We start from the raw sequence: 24,063 nt of genomic DNA, 5'->3' as shown, positions 1-24,063 counted from the left end.
GAGGTCCCAGGAGAGACCACCGCGTCGTTAAGCAATAAACGGAAATCAGGTACAGACACATAAGAGTTTATTGCACAAACAAAAACATGAAAGGCAGCACAGAGAAAACATGAGCTCTATGTACCGTCAGCACAGTGGGAGAAAACCCCCACTGCGCCACTGTCTAGTAATACTCCAGAGGGGCGTAACTAAGCAACTCCTGGTTTTCACTAGGGCCTCAGAAGGTAAGGTTAGGCTTTGCCGCAGGAAGTTGCCAGGGTCCACTCTGGAGCGTGAACTAGACAGTGACAGCAGGAGCGAATGGACAACAGGTACCAGAAGGTACCGACGGCACATAGGCAAACATAACAGACAGGTAAATACAAAACAGGGCAAATAATAACACAAGCAGGAGTTCATGCAAGGGAGCAGGAGTGGCAATGAGCAGAGAAGGACTTGCTCCACTAGTAGTAAACTGCATGGCCTTGTCATGCCACTCTGCTGCAAAGGCTTGCTGAACACAGACATATGAATACAAAACAGGGGAACTGATAATACGAGCAGGAGTTCACGCAAGGGAGCAGGAGTGGCAATGAGCAGAGAAGGACTTGCTCCACCAGTAGTAAACTGCATGGCCTTGTCATGCCACTCTGCTGCAAAGGCTTGCTGAACACAGACATCAGAATAAACACAAAGTAACTAAAACATAACAGGCAGAACAGATAACAGACAGACGACGTTAATGAACAAGTAGGGAAACCCACAGAACACAGACAGACAGACACGGATCCCATGGGTCAGCAGCATGGGAGAGAGTACAAACCAGGAGCAGGACAAGACAACACACACCAGGAGAGCTGACACAGAACTGAGGAAACCTCAGCCTTATATACAGGTTCCATGGGTGCAGCAGAGAGACCACACCCATGGAGCAGACAGAGGATTAACTCCTAATAGGAACACAGGGGAGTTAACCCATACAGAACCACAAATGACACACAGGAACAGAACTTCAGCGAGGAGCGCCGAACAAGCAAGAACGGAAGGTCACAGCCAGAAATAGTGGCTGTGACAGGTTTGTTGTACAAATCTATAGATAGTGTTCCCATTTGGTCAATTTTGACAAGTGTATCGAGGAATCTAATCTCTTCTTTACTGGTGTGAGAGGTGGAACCAAGTTCATTGTATATCTGGTTTAAACCTTCTACAAACTTGTGTACAGTGGATATTGGTCCCCTCCAGATGCAAAAAATATTGTCTATAAAACGGTACCACACATCAGCGTATTGCTGAAATAAAGGATTTGTATAGACGTGATCCTCCTCAAACGCGATCGTAAAGGCATTTGCATAAGGTGGGGCCACGTTGGACCCCATCGCCGTACCCCTTCTCTGGCTATAGTACGTGTCACCAAACAGAAAAAGGTTTTTTGTAAGTATGATCTCAAGAATTTTCAGGCAAAATTCCTGTTGTGTATTATCCAAATTAGAGTGGTTGTGTAATAGTCTTGCCGTGGCTTGTATCCCTTTATCATGTGCTATAGATGTGTATAAGCTATTGACGTCTAAAGTTAATAGAGTGCTTTCTAGTGTTATGATAATTTTTTTTAGTTTTATAAGGAAATCAGTAGTGTCTAGTATAAAATATCTCGATGTCTTAATCAATGGTGTAAGTATTTTCTCTATGTAGATGGCTGGGGGGAGGGCGGGGGGAGATTGAGTCAGTCGAGGCGACTATAGGACGTCTTGGAAGGTTGATAAGACTTTTATGGATCTTGGGCAGTATATAAAAAACAGGAATGATGGGATTCTGTTTGGTGAGGAAAGCAGCAGTTTTGGAATCAATGACTCCTGACTGTGAGTATGTATTAATGGTACTGGAAATTAATTCTTGCATCTTTGCGTTGGGATCCATAGGTAATGTTGCGTATGTCTCTATATCTGAGAGTTTTATCACTATATGTACATTGGCTGTTTTCAGCCCTTGATTGGCACCAGAGCCTGTCGAATAGAGTGCGGTTCTCCACTTCATCACATACACGACCTTTGTCAAATGGACTTGCTCAGAAACATGGTCAATTTGGTGACAACGTGTTCCTGGATTCGGGTTTATACCATATGTAATACGTGCAAGAAATCTATGTTTTAGTTTCCATGTGTTGGGTGGTTGTAGACCAATTAAGACTCTTATATACATTATAGAAAAGTTGCATGCATCCACTGACTTTGATAAGGCTGCCTGACTATCCCCCAACAGATGATGTCAGGGGGGAAGAAGGATCTGTCATGCTGAGTTTCAATGCCCAATCCTGTTGTGCCCAGGGGAGATAAGCTGTCACTAAATGTGTTTAGCAGTGGCTTACTCTCCTCAGCCCATTGATAACACAGGCATTCTCGTCTGAGCATGCATATGTATGTAGACATCTTGAGGAATAGCTGCCAGATGAAAGAGATATTGGAGGTCTGTGGCCTCCTTTATATAATTGTACAATTTTCTGGAACACAGTGAGATGCCAATCAACCACTGTATGCAACACAGAAGAAACATAGTACCATTACCACTAATTATCAACTCCCTGCGGTTATGTACAGTACATGTTAGAGTACAGCTTCAGAGCAAATGTTAAAATGATGCCTTTTGCAATCCACCATAACCCCAGGAGAAATGTATTAACACATCTAAGTCAAAAATTTGAGACTTAATGATAAATGAGGGCACAGATTGATAGGGGTTAAGAAATACACACATCTTAAAAAAAATGTGCTGCATTTTACTCCATTTGACTTTAAGATTGACGTAAACATTGGTCTTAATAAACTTTCTCCTTAGGCTATGGAAATTGGAAGCCTGATAGGGAGTCTGTCAGCAGTTTTGATCATGCCAAACTCCTGACAACTCTATGTAGGGGCTGGGAGAGCAGTGCAAACATACATTTTTGTGCAGAGTGTTTTTCTCAAAATGAGTAGTGAGAACATGAAGTTTTATTCTGCCAGGTTCTCCTCTTGCAAGTATCCAGGTAAGGGCTTCACTGTAAACTGCTTTTTGCATTGAGTCGCTCTACAGCCCCTCCCCTCTGAGTGGCAGCTGTATCATCCAACCAGCGGACCACTGGAGTCACCGCTCAGAGCAGAAGGGAGGTGTTGTGAAACAACTCAGTGCAAAGAGCACTTCACAATGAAGCTCTGGCTCCTGGGCTTCTGCAAGAGGAGAACCTAGCAGAATAAAACTTCACACTTCCACTATGGCTGATCAGAAAAGCTCTACCTTTGTACTACTTTTCTCACTACCTACTTAGTGCTATTAGTAGTTATGCATGGTGATAAATGCTGATAGACTCCTGTTGAGCTAGGTACTAAATCCACTTGCAGCATAAGAAAAATCGGCAGCGGACTCTAGGCATGTTTTAGATCTTCAAATACATAGTATGCCTTTTCCTTTTAGAACATGCAATTTTCAACATGGATTTTATCCATTGTGATGCCATTGGTGAAATCTGCACCTAAATCTGCACCAAAATCCACAACTACAGTACATCTGTATGTAGCATACACAGAGTTAGCTGTGGATATTGGAGCAACATTCTAGGCTGGTTCTCTCCAATGGAATCACAATGTTAGAAAACAAAGGAGGATGGTTCAGATCTCTCCTCTTCAAATGCAAGAAAATCTAAAAATAGGGGGCAATAAGCTTTGGTCCCACCTGTCCTTTTCTGGGTGCAATTATCTATTTAGCAGGTACTGTCAAACTGCCAGGAAAGCTCATACAATACTCTGGTATAACATAGGTATTGGCACATACACAGTATTTAAGCCATTTTTGATTGCAAAATTGTGAACGTAAATAAAACCCCTCAGAGTTGTTGGCTGTGTAGAAATGACTGTATCTCTAAATGATTTGCAAGATCTGGATGCCAATGTGTAAATATCACTAAACCCAGATGTCGTCAGAAATGTTCTTCCCATTATGACTGCCTTCCAGCTAATGGCCCACATAATTCCGGCTTCAAACTGTCAGAGGGGATTCAGGCTTCGTATACCTTAAAATGCGGCTTCTGCTTCCATGCGCTTTGCAGTGTGGTCACTGAGCTGAAATATAAAAGGTTAAATCCCTCATTTTGATTATTACAGCACGCTGCCCTCCTTGTCCTCTCCTAATACAAACCTGACATTTTAGATCAGCACAGCCCAGCTCCTCGGAAATCAACTGTGCAGAGCAATGAGAAAGGTTTCAAAGGCTGACTGATCATGAATAGCCCACTGTATCTCAGCAGGCTGATGTGTAAGGGGTCCTGAGGTTACAGCTGGTTAACCAATGCCCTGTTACTCTGAGCGTTGCAATCCTGATTTCTTCTACAGAAACTGTGAATGAGAACCATGATATGTTATCGCTAGTAGATGTCTTATCTGCTGAGCAATATCTTTGTTCTATGACAAAATAAAGGGGGAGGGATTTGCAGCACCGCAACAGGCTGGAAGAGGCAGTGGGATGGCAAAAAGGAATAGGCGGGCCACACCAAACAGGCCATTAACTGTCCCCCGCAGCACCCCTTGCGGCAATCTCCCTTGCCAAGGGGTAGATGTTCCGCAGTCTGGGGCTTTTTTGAGGAAAGTGCGGACGATAAAAGAATTGTCATTTGCAACCTGTTCCGTACCAAAATGAGCAGGGGCGTGAACACTAACAACCTCACCACATGGACGCATGGGTCCACAATCTTCCCTTGTGTTACCTGCTGGCCAATCCCTTTCCAAGACGCAAGCCCGGATGCCTGCAGCCCTGCACCTGGACCTTCGCAAGCACCATCAGCTAGCACATCCACTTCTGTGTCCCAGCGCAGCATACATATGTCCATACCCCAGGCCTTTGAATGAAAGCTCAAATACCCGGCCACCCACCCACAGGCCATAGCACTAAATGTGCCCTTTTCCAAATTGCTGGACCTGGAAATGTTGCCATTTAGGCTTGTGGACACTGAGGCTTTCCGCAGCCTGATTGCTGCGGCGGTCCCTCGTTACTAAGTCCCCAGCCGCCACTATTTTTCCGATGTGCCGCCCCTGCCTTACACCAGCATGTGTCCCGTAACATCACATGTGCCCTAACCAACATAGTTATTGGGAAGGCCCACTTAATGACTGACACATGGACAAGTGCTTGTGGCCAGGGATGCTACATTTCCCTGATGGCACACTGTGTGAACATTATGGAGGCCAGGAGCGAGTCGTACCCTGGCATGGCACAGGTGCTACCGATGCCAAGAATTGCGGGCCCTACTTCCATCAGGATTTCCACCACCTATATTAGTGGTCAACCAATATTAACCGGACAGAATGATATCAAAACATCGGATCCCCAAGGAGTCATAATAATCACCAAAAAAATTAAACTGACTTTCGTATGTATGAAAATCCAAAAAGCTTTATTGTAAATATATATAAACAGTACATACATGTATTATAAAACAGGCAGCACAAGGCGGGACACACAGATGAGCTTTTTGGATTTTCATACATACGAAAGTCAGTTTCATTTTTTGGTGACTATATTAGTGGGTGCAACCCCCCCTTCTCCTCCTCCACCTCCTCCTCCACTTCCACCTCTGAATTCTCATCTTGCAGCACCAGTCAGCCATCAGTCGGTATCTGGAAGCAGTGTAGCACTGCAGTGGGGATGCAGCAACATGCCGTGCTTAAATTAATATGCTTAGGTGATAAACAGCACACCACCGCAGAGCTGTGGCAGAGTATAAGGGACCAGACTGAGCTGTGGCTCTCGCCACTCAACCTACAACCAGGCATAGTTGTGATTGATTATGCCCGTAACTTGGTGGTGGCTTTGGAGCTCGGCAAGCTCACACACATACCATGCCTAGACCACGTGTTCAACTTAGTGGTTCACCGGTTTCTCAAAACTTACCCCAATTTGCCTGAGCTACTGGTGAAGGTGCGCCGCGTGTGTACCCATTTCCGAAAGTCATCTACAGCTGCCACCGGTCTGGCAATGCTGCAGCAGTGCTTGCAATTGCCAGCTCACCGACTGTTGTGTGGCGTGAGCACGCGCTGGAACTCCACGTTCCACATGTTGGCCAGGCTTTATGAGCAGCAGAGGGCAGTAGTGGAATACCAGCTGCAACATGGTCGTCGCCTTTCCAGTCAGCTTCCGCTCTTCGCAAGCGACTAATGGGCATGGATGTCTGACCTCTGTGAGGTTTTACGCAACTTTGAGGAATCAACACAGATGGTGAGCCACTATTATCAGCGTAACCATCCCACTTCTGTGTCTACTGAAACGCTCGCTGCTCACAGCGCTTTGCATGTGGAAGAAGTGGAAATGGGGGAAGATAGTACACAGGGTGATAGCCAGACCACCTTCTGTTCATCTTCTTAGTGCAAATTGGATGATGATGATGAGGAGGAGCAGGAGATTTATTCCATCTGTTCAGCGTGGATGGGCCAAAGAGGAGGAAGAGGATGAGGAGATCGAGAGTCATCCTCCTGATGAGGACAGCAAAGTCTTGTCTGTTGGGACTCTGGCACACATGGCTGGCTTTATGTTATGCTGCCTTTCCCGTGACCCTCACGTTTTATGCATTTTGGCCAACACCGATTACTGGTTGTTTACCCTTCTCGACCCCCGCTACAAAGAGAACTTCTCATGTCTCATTTCTGTGGTGGAGAGGACTAGCAAAAGGGTGCAATACCAGAAGGTCCTTGTGGAAAAATTGCTCCAAAAATTTCCAGCTGACAACGCTGGCAGCAGAGTATGTAGTTCCTTGGGCAACCGAGGAGGGGAGATGAGGGGAACACACAGTAGTTCCTACAGAGGCAAGGCAACACTCTCTAAGGCCTGGGACAGTTTCATGACACCCCGCTAGAAACCTCACCCTGATGCACTGCCTAGTGTCACAAGGAGAAAAAAGTTTTGGAAGATGGTGAAGTAGTATGTAGCAGACCGTGTCAGCGTCCTCAATGATCCCTCTATGCCTTACAACTATTGGGTGTCCAAGCTGGACACGTGGCACAAACTGGCGCTCTACACCTTGGAGGTGCTGGCCTGCCCTGCTGCCAGCGTTTTGTCAGAGCGGGTATTTAGTGCTGCTGGGGGCATAATAACTGATAAGCGCTTCCGCCTGTCAACTGAAAATGCTGACAGGTTGACTCTTATAAAAATGAACAAGGCCTGGATTGCCCCTGACTTCTCTACTCCACCAGAGGAAAGCGGCTGAACATAAAAGCACTTTAAATGTGGCTTTTATGGTGTATTGAATACACTGTGTTCCCATGCACCCCTTTTACCACAAAAATGGGTATATGGTTCAATCTTCCTTTTCTCATCCTCCTCCTCCATCATATTAACATGCTTAATAGGCTGTCCATGCTAATGTTTTAGAGGTTTAGCTCAGCAGCAGGCCCTTAACCATAATGTTTTATATGGTCAGCTCGGCAGCAGGCCCTCGCCCCTTATGTTTTAGATGGTCAGGTCAGCAGCAGGCCCTCAACCATAATCTTTTAGATGGTCAGCTCAGCAGCAGGCCCTTGCCCATAATTTTTTCCATGGTTAGATCAGCAGAAGGCCCTCGCTCCTAATGTTTTAGAGAGTCAGCTCAGCAGCAGACCCTCAACCATAATTTTTTTCGATGGTCAGCTCAGCAGCATACCTCAGCCCTAATATTTTAGATGGTCAGCTCAGCAGCAGACCCTCACCCCTAATGTTTTAGATGGTCAGCTCAGCAGCAAACCCTCACCCCAAATATTTTAGATGGTCAGATCAGCAGCAGGCCCTCGCCCCTAATGTTTTAGAGGGTCACCAGCAGGCTCTTGCTTCTAATGTTTTTGAGCATCACCAGCAGGCCATCAATCATAATTTTTCAAGGGTGTTTATGATGCCCTCCTTTATGTGTAATAATGGGTGTATTGGAGTACCGGTTCCTTGTAATTTTGGGCAGCCCTTTCACTTAGTGCATAGGCTTTATGAGTGTAGGAGTCCCACTACCTGAATAATTGTACCACAATGTGAATGAGGCTTACCTTTATGTGATATACAGGTTGTATCGGAGTGCCTCTTCCTTGTAATTTTTGGCAGCACTTGAACTTTATATACAAGTAAATATACAGGAAAGAATGTTTCCTAACAATTTTTCCTCTAAAATCGATTTTATCTTCGGTTTTGTGCGTATTATTGTCAGTCTGTAAAAGTGGCGTACTACTCGGACAACATCGTTCCCAACAGTAACATAGGAGTCCGAGATGCATCCAGACATCCTCCCTATGCTGTTCCCGAACCATTTCAGTGGTGTTTCCATCAATTTCTGATATTTTTCTATGAACCAGAAACCCTCCCCTCTTCAGAGCAGGGGGTGCCTGGTTTAAAGGGCTTCTGTCACCCAACTAAACAGTTGTTTTTTTTTTTTTGGTTACTTTTAATCCCTATACTGCGATTTATGCATACATACTGTAATTAATCATTTTGGTTCAGCAGATTATGTTAAAAACTTACTTTTAAAATATGCAAATGACCTTGCTACCAGCAAGTAGGGCGGCTACTTGCTGGTAGCAGCCGCATCCTCCTATCCTAAAGACGACGCTCGCTCGGCCGCTCCATCCTCAATGCGCCTGCGCCGATGACGTCACATCTACACCCGGCGCGGGCACATTGAGAAGGGGGACGGTCGCTTGGCGCTTCTTCCTCAATGCGAAGTGACAGAAGCCCTTTAACTCTTGTTTCCTTAATAAAATTGAAAAATTGCATAGATAATCCTTATTTTGTCTCCTAACTATATAACTGCTATGGTAGATGGGGATTTCAGGTTGACCTCATTCCTATAAACTAGGGATGGCCAACCAGCTGTAGGCTGAGATCGGTAGGCAGTCTGGGCATTCTAGGAATTGTAGTTTTGCAACAGCTGGAGAGCCACAGGTTGCCATCTCTGCTATATACGCTTCCCTTTTGATGAAGACTCTGAAAATGATAGAAAATTGAACAAACAGTTATCGAAGGGGTTGGCCCACAAACAACATTTATCATCTACTTGCAGATAATAAATGTGAGATCATTGCGGTTCAAAACCGCTTGGACAGAAGAAGGGAGATTCCTAAGACCCCTGTGTGATTGGAGCACTACTTAATTCACTTTTATGGGACTTCTGAAAATAGCCAAGAGCAATTCTCACCAGTCCCAGAAAAGTGAATTGAACCGTGATCACTCCATTTACACAGGGAACTAGGGGACTCCCATTCTTGTGAACAGTTGAAAGATAAAAAATACAGGCAATGGGAAAGCCTATTGAGAAACTCCTGAAGAGTGGTACCTTTTAAAAATTTCATAATCACCTTCTCAATGCAGCTCCCTTCTGGCATCCTGGCTGTGCACTGAAATCTTCCCGCCCCTAGTCTGTTTACTTCAGATGGGGTATGGACAGGGGTTACTTGTGTAGCTGCAGCCAATGACTGGCCTCAGCAGTGACATATGCCCAAGCGGCACATCACTGGTGAGTCACAAGACGCTTGAATCACTTCATTGCTGAGGACAGTTATTGGCTGCTACAGCACAGATGACCCTGTCCATACCCCAGCCAGAAGTAAACAGAGCGGGGACCAGAAAATTGCCAAACAGAGCCAGGGTGCTGGAACTGAGTGGCGATGAGTAGTTGGAGTTTTTCAACAGGTACCACAAACTCTAAGGGCGAAGTAAAATGGGCATAATCAAGAAAAAAACCTTCGAGATCATCTCTCCTCCAGTGGGGTGCATGTGTTGAATCAGCACACATTACGATTGTAATTTACTATTGACCCTAATATCCTATATGTTCACAAGGGGATAAAAGGGCGTCTTAACATCAGTTTTACGAATTCCATAATTGCTTTCCGTTATAAACCTTTAGAGGCATTCCGTTTTGACCCATCAAAATAGAGGTCTATGGTTAAGCATAATAGATCCATCTGGTTTCTGTTATGCAGGACGTAAAAGAAAGTCCTGTCGACATGGTTATAACGGATATAGCAATAACAGAATTCGTAACGCTGATGTGAACCCACCCTTATATGGTGAACTGCCTGCACCTATAGTTTTTTTCTTTTTCTAGATGGATGGGTGAATGCATATTTGTATCTGTATGAGTCAATTTATAGAAATGCCTGTCAGATTCTATTGTATAAGAGGCACACTGCATGACTGTCCAAAAGAAGTTCAGGAAACATTAGCACACTAACCAGATTCCTACCCTTGAGTCTTCTAGATGTCCACATAGGAAACGGTAGGGGGCAGCGCTGAACACATGAAATAGAACATAATGGCCATCTGAGCACTGACTGGTGCTTAATACTGAAGCAGTTAATCTTTCCTAAACTCAGTCCCAGATTATGTATCCAATAAGCCTCCGTTATTTATTCCTCTGTAAGCTCCTTTACAATGGTAACATATCAGAATTCCCAATCATATGTTTCCTAGAAATGAGGTGGATCCCTGATTAAATTAATATATAATAAGACCTCAAAACTGCTTATGCATGATCTTGTAGGTAATGAAATATAACCTGACTTTTTATTATTAATACTAAGCTAGAGCAGCTTTAATTTACCTTATGCGGAAAGTAATATGTCTTTCAAGCAATTGGAATATTAATGCACTTGATTAAATATAAAACTGTTTATTGGAGCAGAGCCGGGTTTTAACCACTCGTTTTTTGTTTTTCTCTCCCTTCATTCCATAATACTGGAGATGAGAGAGGATTTGAGAAGACAAATTGATTCAGAGTTGACGTATTAATTATTAACTACAATTTGCCATTAATGTCATGTTTAGAAAAGCATTCGGAATGTGTTTGATGTTATTCTGTGTTCATTGTCAATGTTTTATATTTTATGAGCCACTTCTGGGGTATAAAGTCTATATAGGTTAATAAAATGTTTACAGTGATGTGCACAAATCTCTTCCCAGCTCCTTCCCCAGCAGTGTACTAGGAATAGACCCATTACATATAAAGCCTTTTAGTGACTGTTTTCTTGTATTGTAAATAAGTGGAGAGGAAAAATGTATGGAAAAAAGTAAAATCTTCAGTTCCCTAGCATTGCCTGATATAAACATATGATGATCTAAGTATTTTTAGACAGAAGGGGGTAGCGGCAGTAGATATCAGCCTTTTGGGAAATATTCTTTACAGTTTTATTACATTGTCTGGCTAGTGCATTACTCAGTCTTTACTCTAAGGGTTTGTTCACATGACCGTGGTTTGGTTAATTTCAATGGGGCCGCAAAAGATGTGGACAGCACTGTGTGCTGTCCGCATCCGTTGCTCTGTTCCGTTGTCATGTCCTATTCTTGTCCATTTTGCGTAGAAGAATAGGCATTTCTATAATGGGCCTCCTGTTCCGTTCCGCAAATTGCGGAGGGCACATTGTCGACATCCGTGTTTTGCGGATGCGCAATTTGCGGAACGCAAAACACGGCACGGTCATGTGAACAAGCCCTAAGGGGGAGATTCAAAACAATTGTGGCTCAGCCGGGCCACCTGTGCACCAGAACTGAAATCTGCACTAGCCAGGACCTGGAGTAGATTTCTGGTCTAACGTGTCGCAGTTTTCTGGAGCTCATGCTGCTAAGTGAGTCGGGCCAAGGTTGTCCTGCTCATGGCCCACAACCTCCCTCCCTCATTTTGGAATGTGGCAAGGGTGTCATTAAAAGCTAAAAAGTTACATATTTTATTTGCAAATTTTCTATTCCAGAAATCTGGCATAAATCTATAAAATTTCTCCCCCCATATCTTCAAAGTAAAATGAAAGTGATTTTCCAGGAGAAAAAAAATGGACTACAAAAAAATACTCATCTATAATGCTCATGAATACTCACCCTTATCTGCTGGCGTTCCAACGCTATTCCCCATCTACAGAATGATGATGACGGAATGAGGCAGCGAGTGACAAGTACATGTACAGAGAGAGCTGGAGGATGGGAGTGGCAGTGGTGGCAATAATGGTGCTAGTAGTGTTTACGGTGGCCATCCTCACTCCTTCAGTGAAGGGAGGTGTGCACCTTTTCTTCCCCTCAAATGGTACACCATGGTTTTGGGTCGCCCTTAGTGCTCTAAAATGATGAGGCATATTCAGAACAAGTGACCCGTACTTTACTGAAGCAACTAGGCAGATAGGACACATAGGCATTTACAAAAGGAGGCACAGTGTTTACAAATTGCATGGGCATTTTTCCCAAGGCTGTACATAGGGAAGAATAGGCAGTGAGATGGTTCTCTCTGAGTCCCTCTTTAGTTATGTATTGCTGTTTTGAGTCTCTGCAGTATTTTTTGTAGCTGGTCTCCCCAAGATCAGCTATTGTTTTGTTTGAGTAGTCTCCAAGGCATTGCTCCTGGTTACCCAGAATCCTACTACACACTGATGAGGCTTAGTTTTTTTTTTCCCCTTTGTAACATCCTTAAGGCTTGTAACAGAGCTGGATCTTGACATAGGGGCCACTTAATATGGTGGATCTAGTGATCTCTAAAACGGGGAAACCCCTTTGATGGGTTTTCCTTCCCTGGAGGGATAGCATGCTTTCACTGTGTTGAAGACTCATAACTAGGGCTCCACGGTTATTTTGCATGTTACCATTTTCCAGGGAGTTTTGCACTTTGGATTGCTGTGTTGAGACTCTTAAATGAGGCTCTGCAGTATTTTTTGTAGCTTGTCTCCCCAAGATCAGCTATTGTTTTGTTTGAGTAGACTCTCTCTCTATATATATCTTCTCTAGTTCAGTCTGTATTTCTACAAGGTGTTGTCCTTTAACAGATGGCCAATGTGTCTCTTAAATATAGTAGGGAGTCTGAGACTTCTATTTCCAAATAGTTTTTCCAGCACTCTCCAGCACTTCCTTATGTAAACCTACTGTTAGGCTCAATTCTTCCCTCTCTCCGTGGCTGGCACTCATCTCAGTCACTATTCTGGCTACTCTTGGCTCGTAGGGCTGGTCTGCTGCTTCTCCACACAGACACCAGCTATACACTACACAAGATACAGCTCCTAGCTAAAGGAGTAGGACCAGCCAACTGCATCTAAAGGGGCCAGTAAATGTAACCTCTTCTCCACAAACACAGTCTTTGGGACACAAAGCATATAATAAAGACACATTAATCCTCTTTAGTAATGAATGACATATATGTGGAGAGGATAGGAGATTGGTGGCTGCGGGGAGGATGGTGATAGTATCACTCAAGTTGGTGATTCCTCTCCAGTTGCTCTCTGTGTCATATACTACATTGAAGAGACAGGCTTCCTTCCCTCAGGGCAACCATGGGTTTTAGCTGGCGGGTGTATCTCACCAGGGCTGCATCTTGCTTCCTCATTTTTTTCTTGTCTCTGTCTTAACTCTACTCTGAATATTAACCGCTCCCAATGGGGAAGGAGGAGCAGCTCCAGAAACTATCACCCTGGGCCAGTTAACCCATTTTCAGCCTGTAGATGGAAAACAAAAAAAAAACATATTTAACTCCTTGTGCAGTGGGCCACTGACTCACTGCAATTGCACATGTAAACCTTAAAAGAGTTATCACATGAAGTAAATGTAATATCTATCCACAGGATAGGTGAAAAAAAATTGATCACTGGAGGCAGCACCACTGGGATCTCTGCCGATCATTATAACAGGGATCCCAAGCCCCTAGTCATCCTCACTGCATGATGTTGGCAAGGAGTTTGTCTTCAGCTCCATTCAGAGTCTCTGGGACTGACAAAGACAGCCGATCGCTATACCCATCAGCCACATAAATGTTTACTTTAGCGGCACTGAGCATGCGTGACCAGTGCTCCATTCAAACTTCTCCAAACTGCAGTTGTGCAATGAAAACTGTATTGTGCATGTTGCTTAAATGCAACCTACTGAGACTTCATCTCATTTTTCTCCCCGTACTATTACTCCCTAGCTTCATATTTTCCGATGGCCAGTTAACAACACCTGTGTACTGTACTTAAGCTACTATAGACTTTGATACTTAGTACCACTTTAATTCATTTACAATACCTTCTAGCTTCTAGTTATGTCCCTAATTAAATTCACATTCTTCCTTTTTATTGCTGTCTGTTCTGTGTATCCAAACCAACTAAAAATGTCTAATTAAATAAAAAGTTGGGAAACTACTGTGTTCAACTGGCGGTGAACAGATTATTAAAGATCTGGAGTGCTGTAGAATAGCATCTTCTCTACATTAATACAAAATAATTATACAGGGTTAAATTCATTCCTCAATTAAAATATGTACGGCACTGGTACAGATCAACCTCTGACCGGGAAAAAGACATTTTCAATTGTATCTCAAAAATGTCACTTAATGCCAATGGCATATGGAAAACAAAAGATTGATGCGGAACACAAGTATTTTCTTTCCCTTTCATGTGCTTTTAAAAGCGTTTCTGGCACAACATCGCTGCCTCATCAACCGCTGCACATTAAAAAAAAATGTAAGTCTTAATTAACAACGTTCAATGAAACCACGAGCAAAGCACAACAAAGATTGCGAGTTGTGTGCCAACGCCGTCCCCAGTACAAGCAATCCTCTGGCTTCATTGTCCTGTCTTGGCAGAAAGCTTCATTTCAGACGTTCTCTATTACATTTAATGTTCTGCTTCCCACCTCTCATTTTGTAAGAATTTGCTTGATAGAAGAACACACCAGTAGGAAAGAACCTGTTGTAGGTCTAGACGTGAATAAAGACTGCAATATCTGCAAAACATAGCAAAAGGGTTAATAGAGCTGGCACATCATTTATTGTAAACCTTTCTTTTCATGTAAAATGTGCCCCACACGCTATGGAGGTCAAGATAATCGCCAATGTCTAGTACAATGGATCTTCAAAATGCAATGTTTATTGTCGTTTTATATTCAATTTTTTTTCTTGTTATAGAGATTCTAAATGGAGGAGTGTATCTGGATGAAAACGACTTCTTGTGTTATGCAGATACCATAAACTGGCAGGACACCGTACGCAATCCCAATGCCACAGTGATCTCCATGAACAGAAATCCAAATTGTAAGTGTGCCTGATATTGTTTTATTTTATCACAGTCCTAATGTTTATGTTAGGTTTGAATTCCAGGGTGTCTAGGATTAATTTTATGAGAAGAAACACATCCCATCAGGTAATTACTTAGTCCATTTGATTAATAATAGCAGAAGACATGTGAGGTGGCTAAGGAGCACAAATGCCATGTTAATGGAGCTGTTCACCCCCAGAGGCCTTTCAGGCAGACCTCCCATTGTGTGGCTGGACCTGCGAAGAGAATCATACTTACCTGACCCCCCACAGTCAGTTTCTGGCTCCTTTGCTCCTGCACTGCCGCTGCAGATCTCAGATCTTTGTCAACATCCGGTCTGACTGCTGGCCACAATGGTGACATGTCTCCCATGCGTCACATGAACCAGTGACAGAGCACATAAGCAATACATCACTTAATGTTGTTGCGGGGAGACCTAAAATCTGCAGCAGTGGCAAGAGAGTGAAGGAGCAGGAACCTAGTAAGCTTGATTGACTACACACATCAAACCACACTGGGGTGGGGTGGGGGTGAGTCTGACTGAAAGGTTCCTGGGAGTGAGTCACCTTCTTAAGGGGAAGGTAATTAATGCATGATATTTTATGATATTTTCTGCTGTATTTACAGTAACATTTTATAGCGAAAAGGCGAGGTGGCCTCAGAAGTGGTAGTGCAGTGTTCTGGAGAGGATCGAGCATGGTTTAAAAGTTCGGAATAACTTTGTCTTATGGTTGTCAGAGGCTATATATCTGCGGTAATCAGAAAGAGTTCTGATAACAACATTGTAAAGGTGTCAACACACAATACATGAATGTGAACCAAACCCTTGATTTTGATGGGGCCAGCTAACCATCTAATGTGGATAGGGGTGTCCCTACTCACTTCTGATGGCAGATGTCTGGGAAAGAAAGATTGGACTGCAACATGATGATCCTTTGCTCTCATAGGAGATAACCTTCTGCCAGAAAACACATGCATGTTCAATGAGCATGCCTGTACTATATATGGGGGTCTGGTGCAGTGTCTGACTGGGGTGCCTAGGGCCCACCAGTAAAATTCATTCCGTGGGCTCATAACACAGATACATGCAAATATTTCCCGTTCACACAGTAGCAGACAGCAGCAAGACATTACAAGCTGGGTAATTGTAGGGGTCCCGGCAGTTACTTCAAGAAGACAGATGCCTGAGAAATGAGGATACTGGCTGGGCTGGCCTGGTGCCTAGAAGTCATCTTAGTCCCCCTCTGCACTTATAATAATAAACTATTAAACAATCTACCCAGTTTTTTTATGCACATAGGCTGGTTGAGATGCACTGCCTGTCTATATGTAGTGCAGTTACTCTACTGTGTAATGCTCCATTTGTTCAAGGGGTGGGGGATTAGGGGCCCACCTTGCTCAGGGGCCCGCAGGGGGATCCACAATTAAAGCTTTAAAGTGGTTGTCTGAGTTTTTCATATTGATGATCTATCCTACCTGCTCGACGTCAACATTGCACTGGTGGAACAGTGTAATTACAGTGGTTCAGTACCATTCGAGTGAATGGCAGTTGGACCCCCACCGATCTGGACGATAGGCTATCAATATGGGAAAACCAGACAACCCCTTTAATGAATAGTGGAAGAGTTGCACATTTTAAGAACTTTAGCCTTAAATTTTCTTGCCATTGATAGCCTTTGCCAGTTAGTATGTTACAAGACCCAGTAGGCTTAGCCATATTACTTGAGATAGCAAGATAAGCCAGAGGAACACATTCTTGATTACAAATAATGAAGATATACAATAGGATAGGAAGTACCGTTAAAATTATTATTTTTTTACATATTTTACCTGTCTAATACATTTTTCATTGTAATCGCTGTGGTGGAAAAATACATTACTTCTAAGGGTTGTAGTCCTAGTTTAAGATGAACCTGGATCTCTCTCTACTGAAATAATTAGAAAACATTTTCTCACTGGACAAATTTGTCCCAGTGCAGATTGTTTCATTATTTCATTATATGACGCCGTTAGGATTGGGTATCATATTTTTTATTACAGTAGAAGAACCCTTAGCTCATCCTGTGGAGTTGTTATTGTTACTGTTCATTGACAATGACCCTCATAGGTTGTTGCTGTTATTGCTAATAATATTGTGTGATGACTTTTCTGCTGGTTAATAGTGCTTTGAGTGGCATATTTCCGTAAGTGGTCGCAGAACATTTCTCCATTTAGAGTATCAGGGTGAACAGAGCAAAGCAGTTAAGCAATGTAGGAATCTGATCTTCCAGAAACATAATGTACAGAAGCTCCAAACATCCTTATAATGCTCCATGAAACAGCTTTGCAATTGCAATTAGTGCACCCAGAGTAAGCAAGCACAAGATAGGACTATGTCTGATTGACCAAGGCAATTAGCATACTTGTAATAAAACACGATAGGCTGAATTATGCCATAGTTACTCAGATCTGAATGTGGCGCAAGTCAAATAAATATTTGTTGTTTTACTTATGGCAGAAAAATTGTGTATGCAGGGATGTGTGAAAGTTTGTGAACTCTTCAGAATGTTCTGTTTCTGCATAACTTTGACCTAAAACTACATCAATGTTTACATCTGTCCTAAAAGTAGATAAAGGTAACCAATTCAAACAAATGAGTTCAAGTTACAATTGGCCATTTGTTTGAGGAAAACGATCCAACAATACATGTTTGTCAATGGCAAAAGTATGTCAACCTTTAAGGTCCATTCACACGTCCATAGTGTGTTGCGGATCCGCAACACACTGGGCCGGCACCTTCTATAGAAATGCCTATTCTTGTCCGCAGCTGCAAACAAGAATAGGACATGTTTTATATTTTGCGGAGCTGCGGACCGGAGGATCGGGGCCGCGTTCCGCAAATGCGGATGCGCACAGCACACTGTGTGCTGTCCGCATCCATTCCGTCCCCATAGAGAATGAATGGGTCCGCACCCATTCCGCAAAATTGCGGAACGGATGCGGACCCATTTGTGGACGTGTGAATGGAGCCTTAGGATTAGCAGATAATTTAAAGGTGATATTAGAGTCAGCAGTCTTAAATTAACCACCTCAGCCCCCAGTGCTTAAACACCCTGAAAGACCAGGCCACTTTTTACACTTCTGACCTACACTACTTTCACCGTTTATTGCTCGGTCATGCAACTTACCACCCAAATGAATTTTACCTCCTTTTCTTCTCATTAATAGAGCTTTCATTTGGTGGTATTTCATTGCTGCTGACATTTTTACTTTTTTTGTTATTAATCGAAATTTAAAGATTTTTTTGCAAAAAAATGACATTTTTCACTTTCAGTTGTAAAATTTTGCAAAAAAAACGAGATCCATATATAAATTTTGCTCTAAATTTATTGTTCTACATGTCTTTGATAAAAAAAAAATGTTTGGGTAAAAAAAAAAAATGGTTTGGGTAAAAGTTATAGCGTTTACAAACTATGGTACAAAAATGTGAATTTCCGCCTTTTGAAGCAGCTCTGACTTTCTGAGCACCTGTCATGTTTCCTGAGGTTCTACAATGCCCAGACAGTACAAACACCCCACAAATGACCCCATTTCGGAAAGTACACACCCTAAGGTATTCGCTGATGGGCATAGTGAGTTCATAGAACTTTTTAATTATTGTCACAAGTTAGCGGAAAATGATGATTTTTTTTTTTCTTACAAAGTCTCATATTCCACTAACTTGTGACAAAAAATAAAAAGTTCTATGAACTCACTATGCCCATCACGAAATACCTTGGGGTCTCTTCTTTCGAAAATGGGGTCACTTGTGGGGTAGTTATACTGCCCTGGCATTTTTTATATATACAAAGTGTTTGCCAAAGTATATATCCACTAACTTGTGACAAAAAACCCACCTAGGCTGCAAAAAAGTGTCACACATCTGGTATCTCTGTACTCAGGAGAAGTTGGGGAATGTGTTTTGGGGTGTCATTTTACATATACCCATGCTGGGTGAGAGAAATATCTTGGCAAAAGACAACTTTTCACATTTTTTTATACAAAGTTGGCATTTGACCAAGATATTTCTCTCACCCAGCATGGGTATATGTAAAATGACACCCCAAAACACATTCCCCAACTTCTCCTGAGTACAGAGATACCAGATGTGTGACACTTTTTTGCAGCCTAGGTGGGCAAAGGGGCCCATATTCCAAAGAGCACCTTTCGGATTTCACTGGTCATTTTTTACAGAATTTGATTTCAAACTCCTTACTACACATTTGGGCCCCTAGAATGCCAGGGCAGTATAACTACCCCACAAGTGACCCCATTTTGGAAAGAAGAGACCCCAAGGTATTCGCTGATGGGCATAGTGAGTTCATGGAAGTTTTTATTTTTTGTCACAAGTTAGTGGATTATGAGACTTTGTATGAAAAAAAAAAAAAAAAAAATCATCATTTTCCACTAACTTGTGACAAAAAATAAAAAATTCTAGGAACTCGCCATGCCCCTCACGGAATACCTTGGGGTGTCTTCTTTCCAAAATGGGGTCACTTGTGGGGTAGTTATACTGCCCTGGCATTCTAGGGGCCCAAATGTGTGGTAAGGAGTTTGAAATCAAATTCTGTAAAAAATGACCAGTGAAATCCGAAAGGTGCTCTTTGGAATATGGGCCCCTTTGCCCACCTAGGCTGCAAAAAAGTGTCACACATCTGGTATCTCTGTATTCAGGAGAAGTTGAGGAATGTGTTTTGGGGTGTCTTTTTACATATACCCATGCTGGGTGAGATAAATATCTTGGTCAAATGCCAACTTTGTATAAAAAAATGGGAAAAGTTGTCTTTTGCCAAGATATTTCTCTCACCCAGCATGGGTATATGTAAAATGACTCCACAAAACACATTCCCCAACTTCTCCTGAATACGGCGATACCACATGTGTGACACTTTTTTGCAGCCTAGGTGGGCAAAGGGGCCCACATTCCAAAGAGCACCTTTCGGATTTCACAGGTCATTTACCTACTTACCACACATTAGGGCCCCTGGAAAATGCCAGGGCAGTATAACTACCCCACAAGTGACCCCATTTTGGAAAGAAGACACCTCAAGGTATTCCGTGAGGGGCATGGCAAGTTCCTAGAATTTTTTATTTTTTGTCACAAGTTAGTGGAAAATGATGATTTTATTTTTATTTTTTTTCATACAAAGTCTCATATTCCACTAACTTGTGACAAAAAATAAAAACTTTCATGAACTCACTATGCCCATCAGCGAATACCTTGGGGTCTCTTCTTTCCAAAATGGGGTCACTTGTGGGGTAGTTATACTGCCCTGGCATTCTAGGGGCCCAAATGTGTGGTAAGAAGTTTGAAATCAAATTCTGTAAAAAATGGCCTGTGAAATCCGAAAGGTGCTCTTTGGAATATGGGCCCCTTTGCCCACCTAGGCTGCAAAAAAGTGTCACACATCTGGTATCCCTGTATTCAGGAGAAGTTGAGGAATGTGTTTTGGGGTGTCTTTTTACATATACCCATGCTGGGTGAGATAAATATCTTGGTCAAATGCCAACTTTGTATAAAAAAATGTGAAAAGTTGTCTTTTGCCAAGATATTTCTCTCACCCAGCATGGGTATATGTAAAATGACACCCCAAAACACATTCCCCAACTTCTCCTGAGTACGGAGATACCAGATGTGTGACACTTTTTTGCAGCCTAGGTGGGCAAAGGGGCCCATATTCCAAAGAGCACCTTTCGGATTTCACTGGTCATTTTTTACAGAATTTGATTTCAAACTCCTTACCACACATTTGGGCCCCTAGAATGCCAGGGCAGTATAACTACCCCACAAGTGACCCCATTTTGGAAAGAAGACACCCCAAGGTATTCCGTGAGGGGCATGGCGAGTTCCTAGAATTTTTTATTTTTTGTCACAAGTTAGTGAAAAATGATGATTTCTTATTTATTTTTTTTTCATACAAAGTCTCATATTCCACTAACTTGTGACAAAAAATAAAAACTTCCATGAACTCACTATGCCCATCAGCGAATACCTTGGGGTCTCTTCTTTCCAAAATGGGGTCACTTGTGGGGTAGTTATACTGCCCTGGCATGCTAGGGGCCCAAATGTGTGGTAAGGAGTTTGAAATCAAATTCTGTAAAAAATGACCAGTGAAATCCGAAAGGTGCTCTTTGGAATATGGGCCCCTTTGCCCACCTAGGCTGCAAAAAAGTGTCACACATCTGGTATCTCCGTACTCAGGAGAAGTTGGGGAATGTGTTTTGGGGTGTCATTTTACATATACCCATGCTGGGTGAGAGAAATATCTTGGCAAAAGACAACTTTTCACATTTTTTTATACAAAGTTGGCATTTGACCAAAATATTTATCTCACCCAGCATGGGTATATGTAAAAAGACACCCCAAAACACATTCCTCAACTTCTCCTGAATACAGAGATACCAGATGTGTGACACTTTTTTGCAGCCTAGGTGGGCAAAGGGGCCCATATTCCAAAGAGCACCTTTCGGATTTCACAGGCCATTTTTTACAGAATTTGATTTCAAACTTCTTACCACACATTTGGGCCCCTAGAATGCCAGGGCAGTATAACTACCCCACAAGTGACCCCATTTTGGAAAGAAGAGACCCCAAGGTATTCGCTGATGGGCATAGTGAGTTCATGAAAGTTTTTATTTTTTGTCACAAGTTAGTGGAATATGAGACTTTGTATGAAAAAAAAATAAATAAAAATCATCATTTTCCACTAACTTGTGACAAAAAATAAAAAATTCTAGGAACTTGCCATGCCCCTCACGGAATAACTTGGGGTGTCTTCTTTCCAAAATGGGGTCACTTGTGGGGTAGTTATACTGCCCTGGCATTTTCCAGGGGCCCTAATGTGTGGTAAGTAGGTAAATGACCTGTGAAATCCGAAAGGTGCTCTTTGGAATGTGGGCCCCTTTGCCCACCTAGGCTGCAAAAAAGTGTCACACATGTGGTATCGCCGTATTCAGGAGAAGTTGGGGAATGTGTTTTGTGGTGTCATTTTACATATACCCATGCTGGGTGAGAGAAATATCTTGGCAAAAGACAACTTTTCCCATTTTTTTATACAAAGTTGGCATTTGACCAAGATATTTATCTCACCCAGCATGGGTATATGTAAAATGACACCCCAAAACACATTCCCCAGCTTCTCCTGAATACGGAGATACCACATGTGTGACACTTTTTTGCAGCCTAGGTGGGCAAAGATGCCCAAATTCCTTTTAGGAGGGCATTTTTAGACATTTGGATACCAGACTTCTTCTCACGCTTTGGGGCCCCTAAAATGCCAGGGCAGTATAAATACCCCACATGTGACCCCATTTTGGAAAGAAGACACCCCAAGGTATTCAATGAGGGGCATAGCGAGTTCATAGAAAAAAAAAAAAAATGGCACAAGTTAGCGGAAATTGATTTTTTTGATTTTGTTCTCACAAAGTCTCCCTTTCCGCTAACTTGGGACAAAACTTTCAATCTTTCATGGACTCAATATGCCCCTCAGCGAATACCTTGGGGTGTCTTCTTTCCAAAATGGTGTTATTTGTGGGGTGTTTGTACTGCCCTGGCATTTTAGGGTCTCCGCAGTCATTACATGTATGGCCAGAATTAGGAGTTTCTGCTATTCTCCTTATATTGAGCATACAGGTAATGAGATTTTTTTTTTCCGTTCAGGCTCTGGGCTGAAAGAAAAAAATGAACGGCACAGATTTCTTCATTCGCATCGATCAATGTGGATGAAAAAATCTCTGCCAAAAAAAGAAAAAGGAGGGGAAAGGCGTCTGCCAGGCCATAGGAGCTCCGCCCAACATCCATACCCACTTAGCTCGTATGCCCTGGCAAACCAGATTTCTCCATTCACATCAATCGATGTGGATGAATAAATCATTGCCGGGATTTTTTTTTTTATATATACAAAGTGTTTGCCAAAGTATATGAACACCGCCACCTCCTCAGCTCATATGCCTCGGCAAACGTATCTTTTACTGCAGAGGAGAAATCTCGTCTTGCAGCGCCGCATACGCCGACTTGCGATTAATCTGACAGCAGCGCAATGCTTCTGTCCGCATGCACATCAGTGCTGCAGCTAGTCGATCGGTTGGTCCACCTGGAAGGTAAAAAAAACAAAACAAAAAAGAAAAAACCAGGCCGCAACGCAATAACTTTATTAACTTTAGAACAGAACATATTAACTTTTTTTAACTTTTTTAACTTTGTTACTTACCGGTAATTTTTTTTTTTGTTTAGTTTTTTTTACCTTTATAGAACAAACCTCTCCTTCCCCATGGGACAATGTGCAAAGCGCAAATCGCCCAAAGATGTGGCGAAGTACGTTATGCACTTTATCCCAGGTGAAAGGAGCCCTGTTTGCCTGTCCTGTGAGATGCAATCCCTATGCTAGGTGTACCTGTGTGTGGTACTTCCGGAAACACTCACCAAAGCATAGGGCAGGGTGGTCAGGACAGTCAGGACAGAAATAGCGGGTGTCACGCCTTATTCCACTCCTGCTACAGACACGACATCTTTTTCGGAGTGACGGTTGGGTTGAGGTACCAGGAACGACACTGGGGAAATGTCGCTCGTGTAGATGGCTAACTACACTGGTGGATGGGGTCACGGAACCTCCTGGATAAAGGAGGTTCTCGATGATCTCTTCCTGGAATTTGAGGAAGGATCCTGTTCTCCCAGCCTTACTGTAGAGAACAAAACTATTATACAGCGCCAATTGAATTAAATATACAGACACCTTCTTATACCAGCGTCTGGTTCTGCGGGAAACTAAATACGGAGACAACATCTGGTCATTGAAGTCCACTCCTCCCATGAGCGCATTATAGTCGTGGACACAGAGGGGCTTTTCAATGACACGGGTTGCTCGCTCAATTTGGATTGTCGTGTCTGCGTGAATGGAGGAGAGCATGTAAACGTCACGCTTGTCTCTCCATTTCACCGCGAGCAGTTCTTCGTTACACAAGGCAGCCCTCTCCCCCCTTGCAAGACGGGTGGTTACAAGCCATTGGGGGAAGCCCACGCGACTAGTTCGCGCGGTGCCACAGGCGCAAATCCGTTCTA

At 43.0% G+C, this 24,063-nt stretch overlaps 1 protein-coding gene and 1 long non-coding RNA gene across 3 annotated transcripts in view; one reads left to right on the top strand and one right to left on the bottom strand.

Annotated features, from left to right (window-relative positions):
- The window catches only part of ERBB4 (erb-b2 receptor tyrosine kinase 4), a 1,172,496-nt gene that overhangs the window by 758,275 nt on the left and 390,158 nt on the right, over window positions 1–24,063 (top strand). For both annotated transcript variants that reach the window (XM_040439645.1, XM_040439646.1), the window contains exon 4: window positions 14,858–14,983. In XM_040439645.1, coding sequence (XP_040295579.1) covers window positions 14,858–14,983 — 126 coding nt within the window. The remainder of the gene's footprint in view (window positions 1–14,857; window positions 14,984–24,063) is intronic.
- LOC121007603 overlaps window positions 1–24,063 on the bottom strand; it is a 28,773-nt gene that overhangs the window by 3,658 nt on the left and 1,052 nt on the right. The window contains exon 2 of the long non-coding RNA XR_005780444.1: window positions 22,253–22,254. This is a non-coding gene — a long non-coding RNA (uncharacterized LOC121007603). The remainder of the gene's footprint in view (window positions 1–22,252; window positions 22,255–24,063) is intronic.

The sequence above is a fragment of the Bufo bufo genome, chromosome 7 (assembly GCF_905171765.1).
Source record: "Bufo bufo chromosome 7, aBufBuf1.1, whole genome shotgun sequence".
NCBI classification, from domain to species: domain Eukaryota; kingdom Metazoa; phylum Chordata; class Amphibia; order Anura; family Bufonidae; genus Bufo; species Bufo bufo.
Note: the sequence above shows the minus strand (reverse complement) of the source record. Positions and strands in the feature narration are given on the sequence as shown.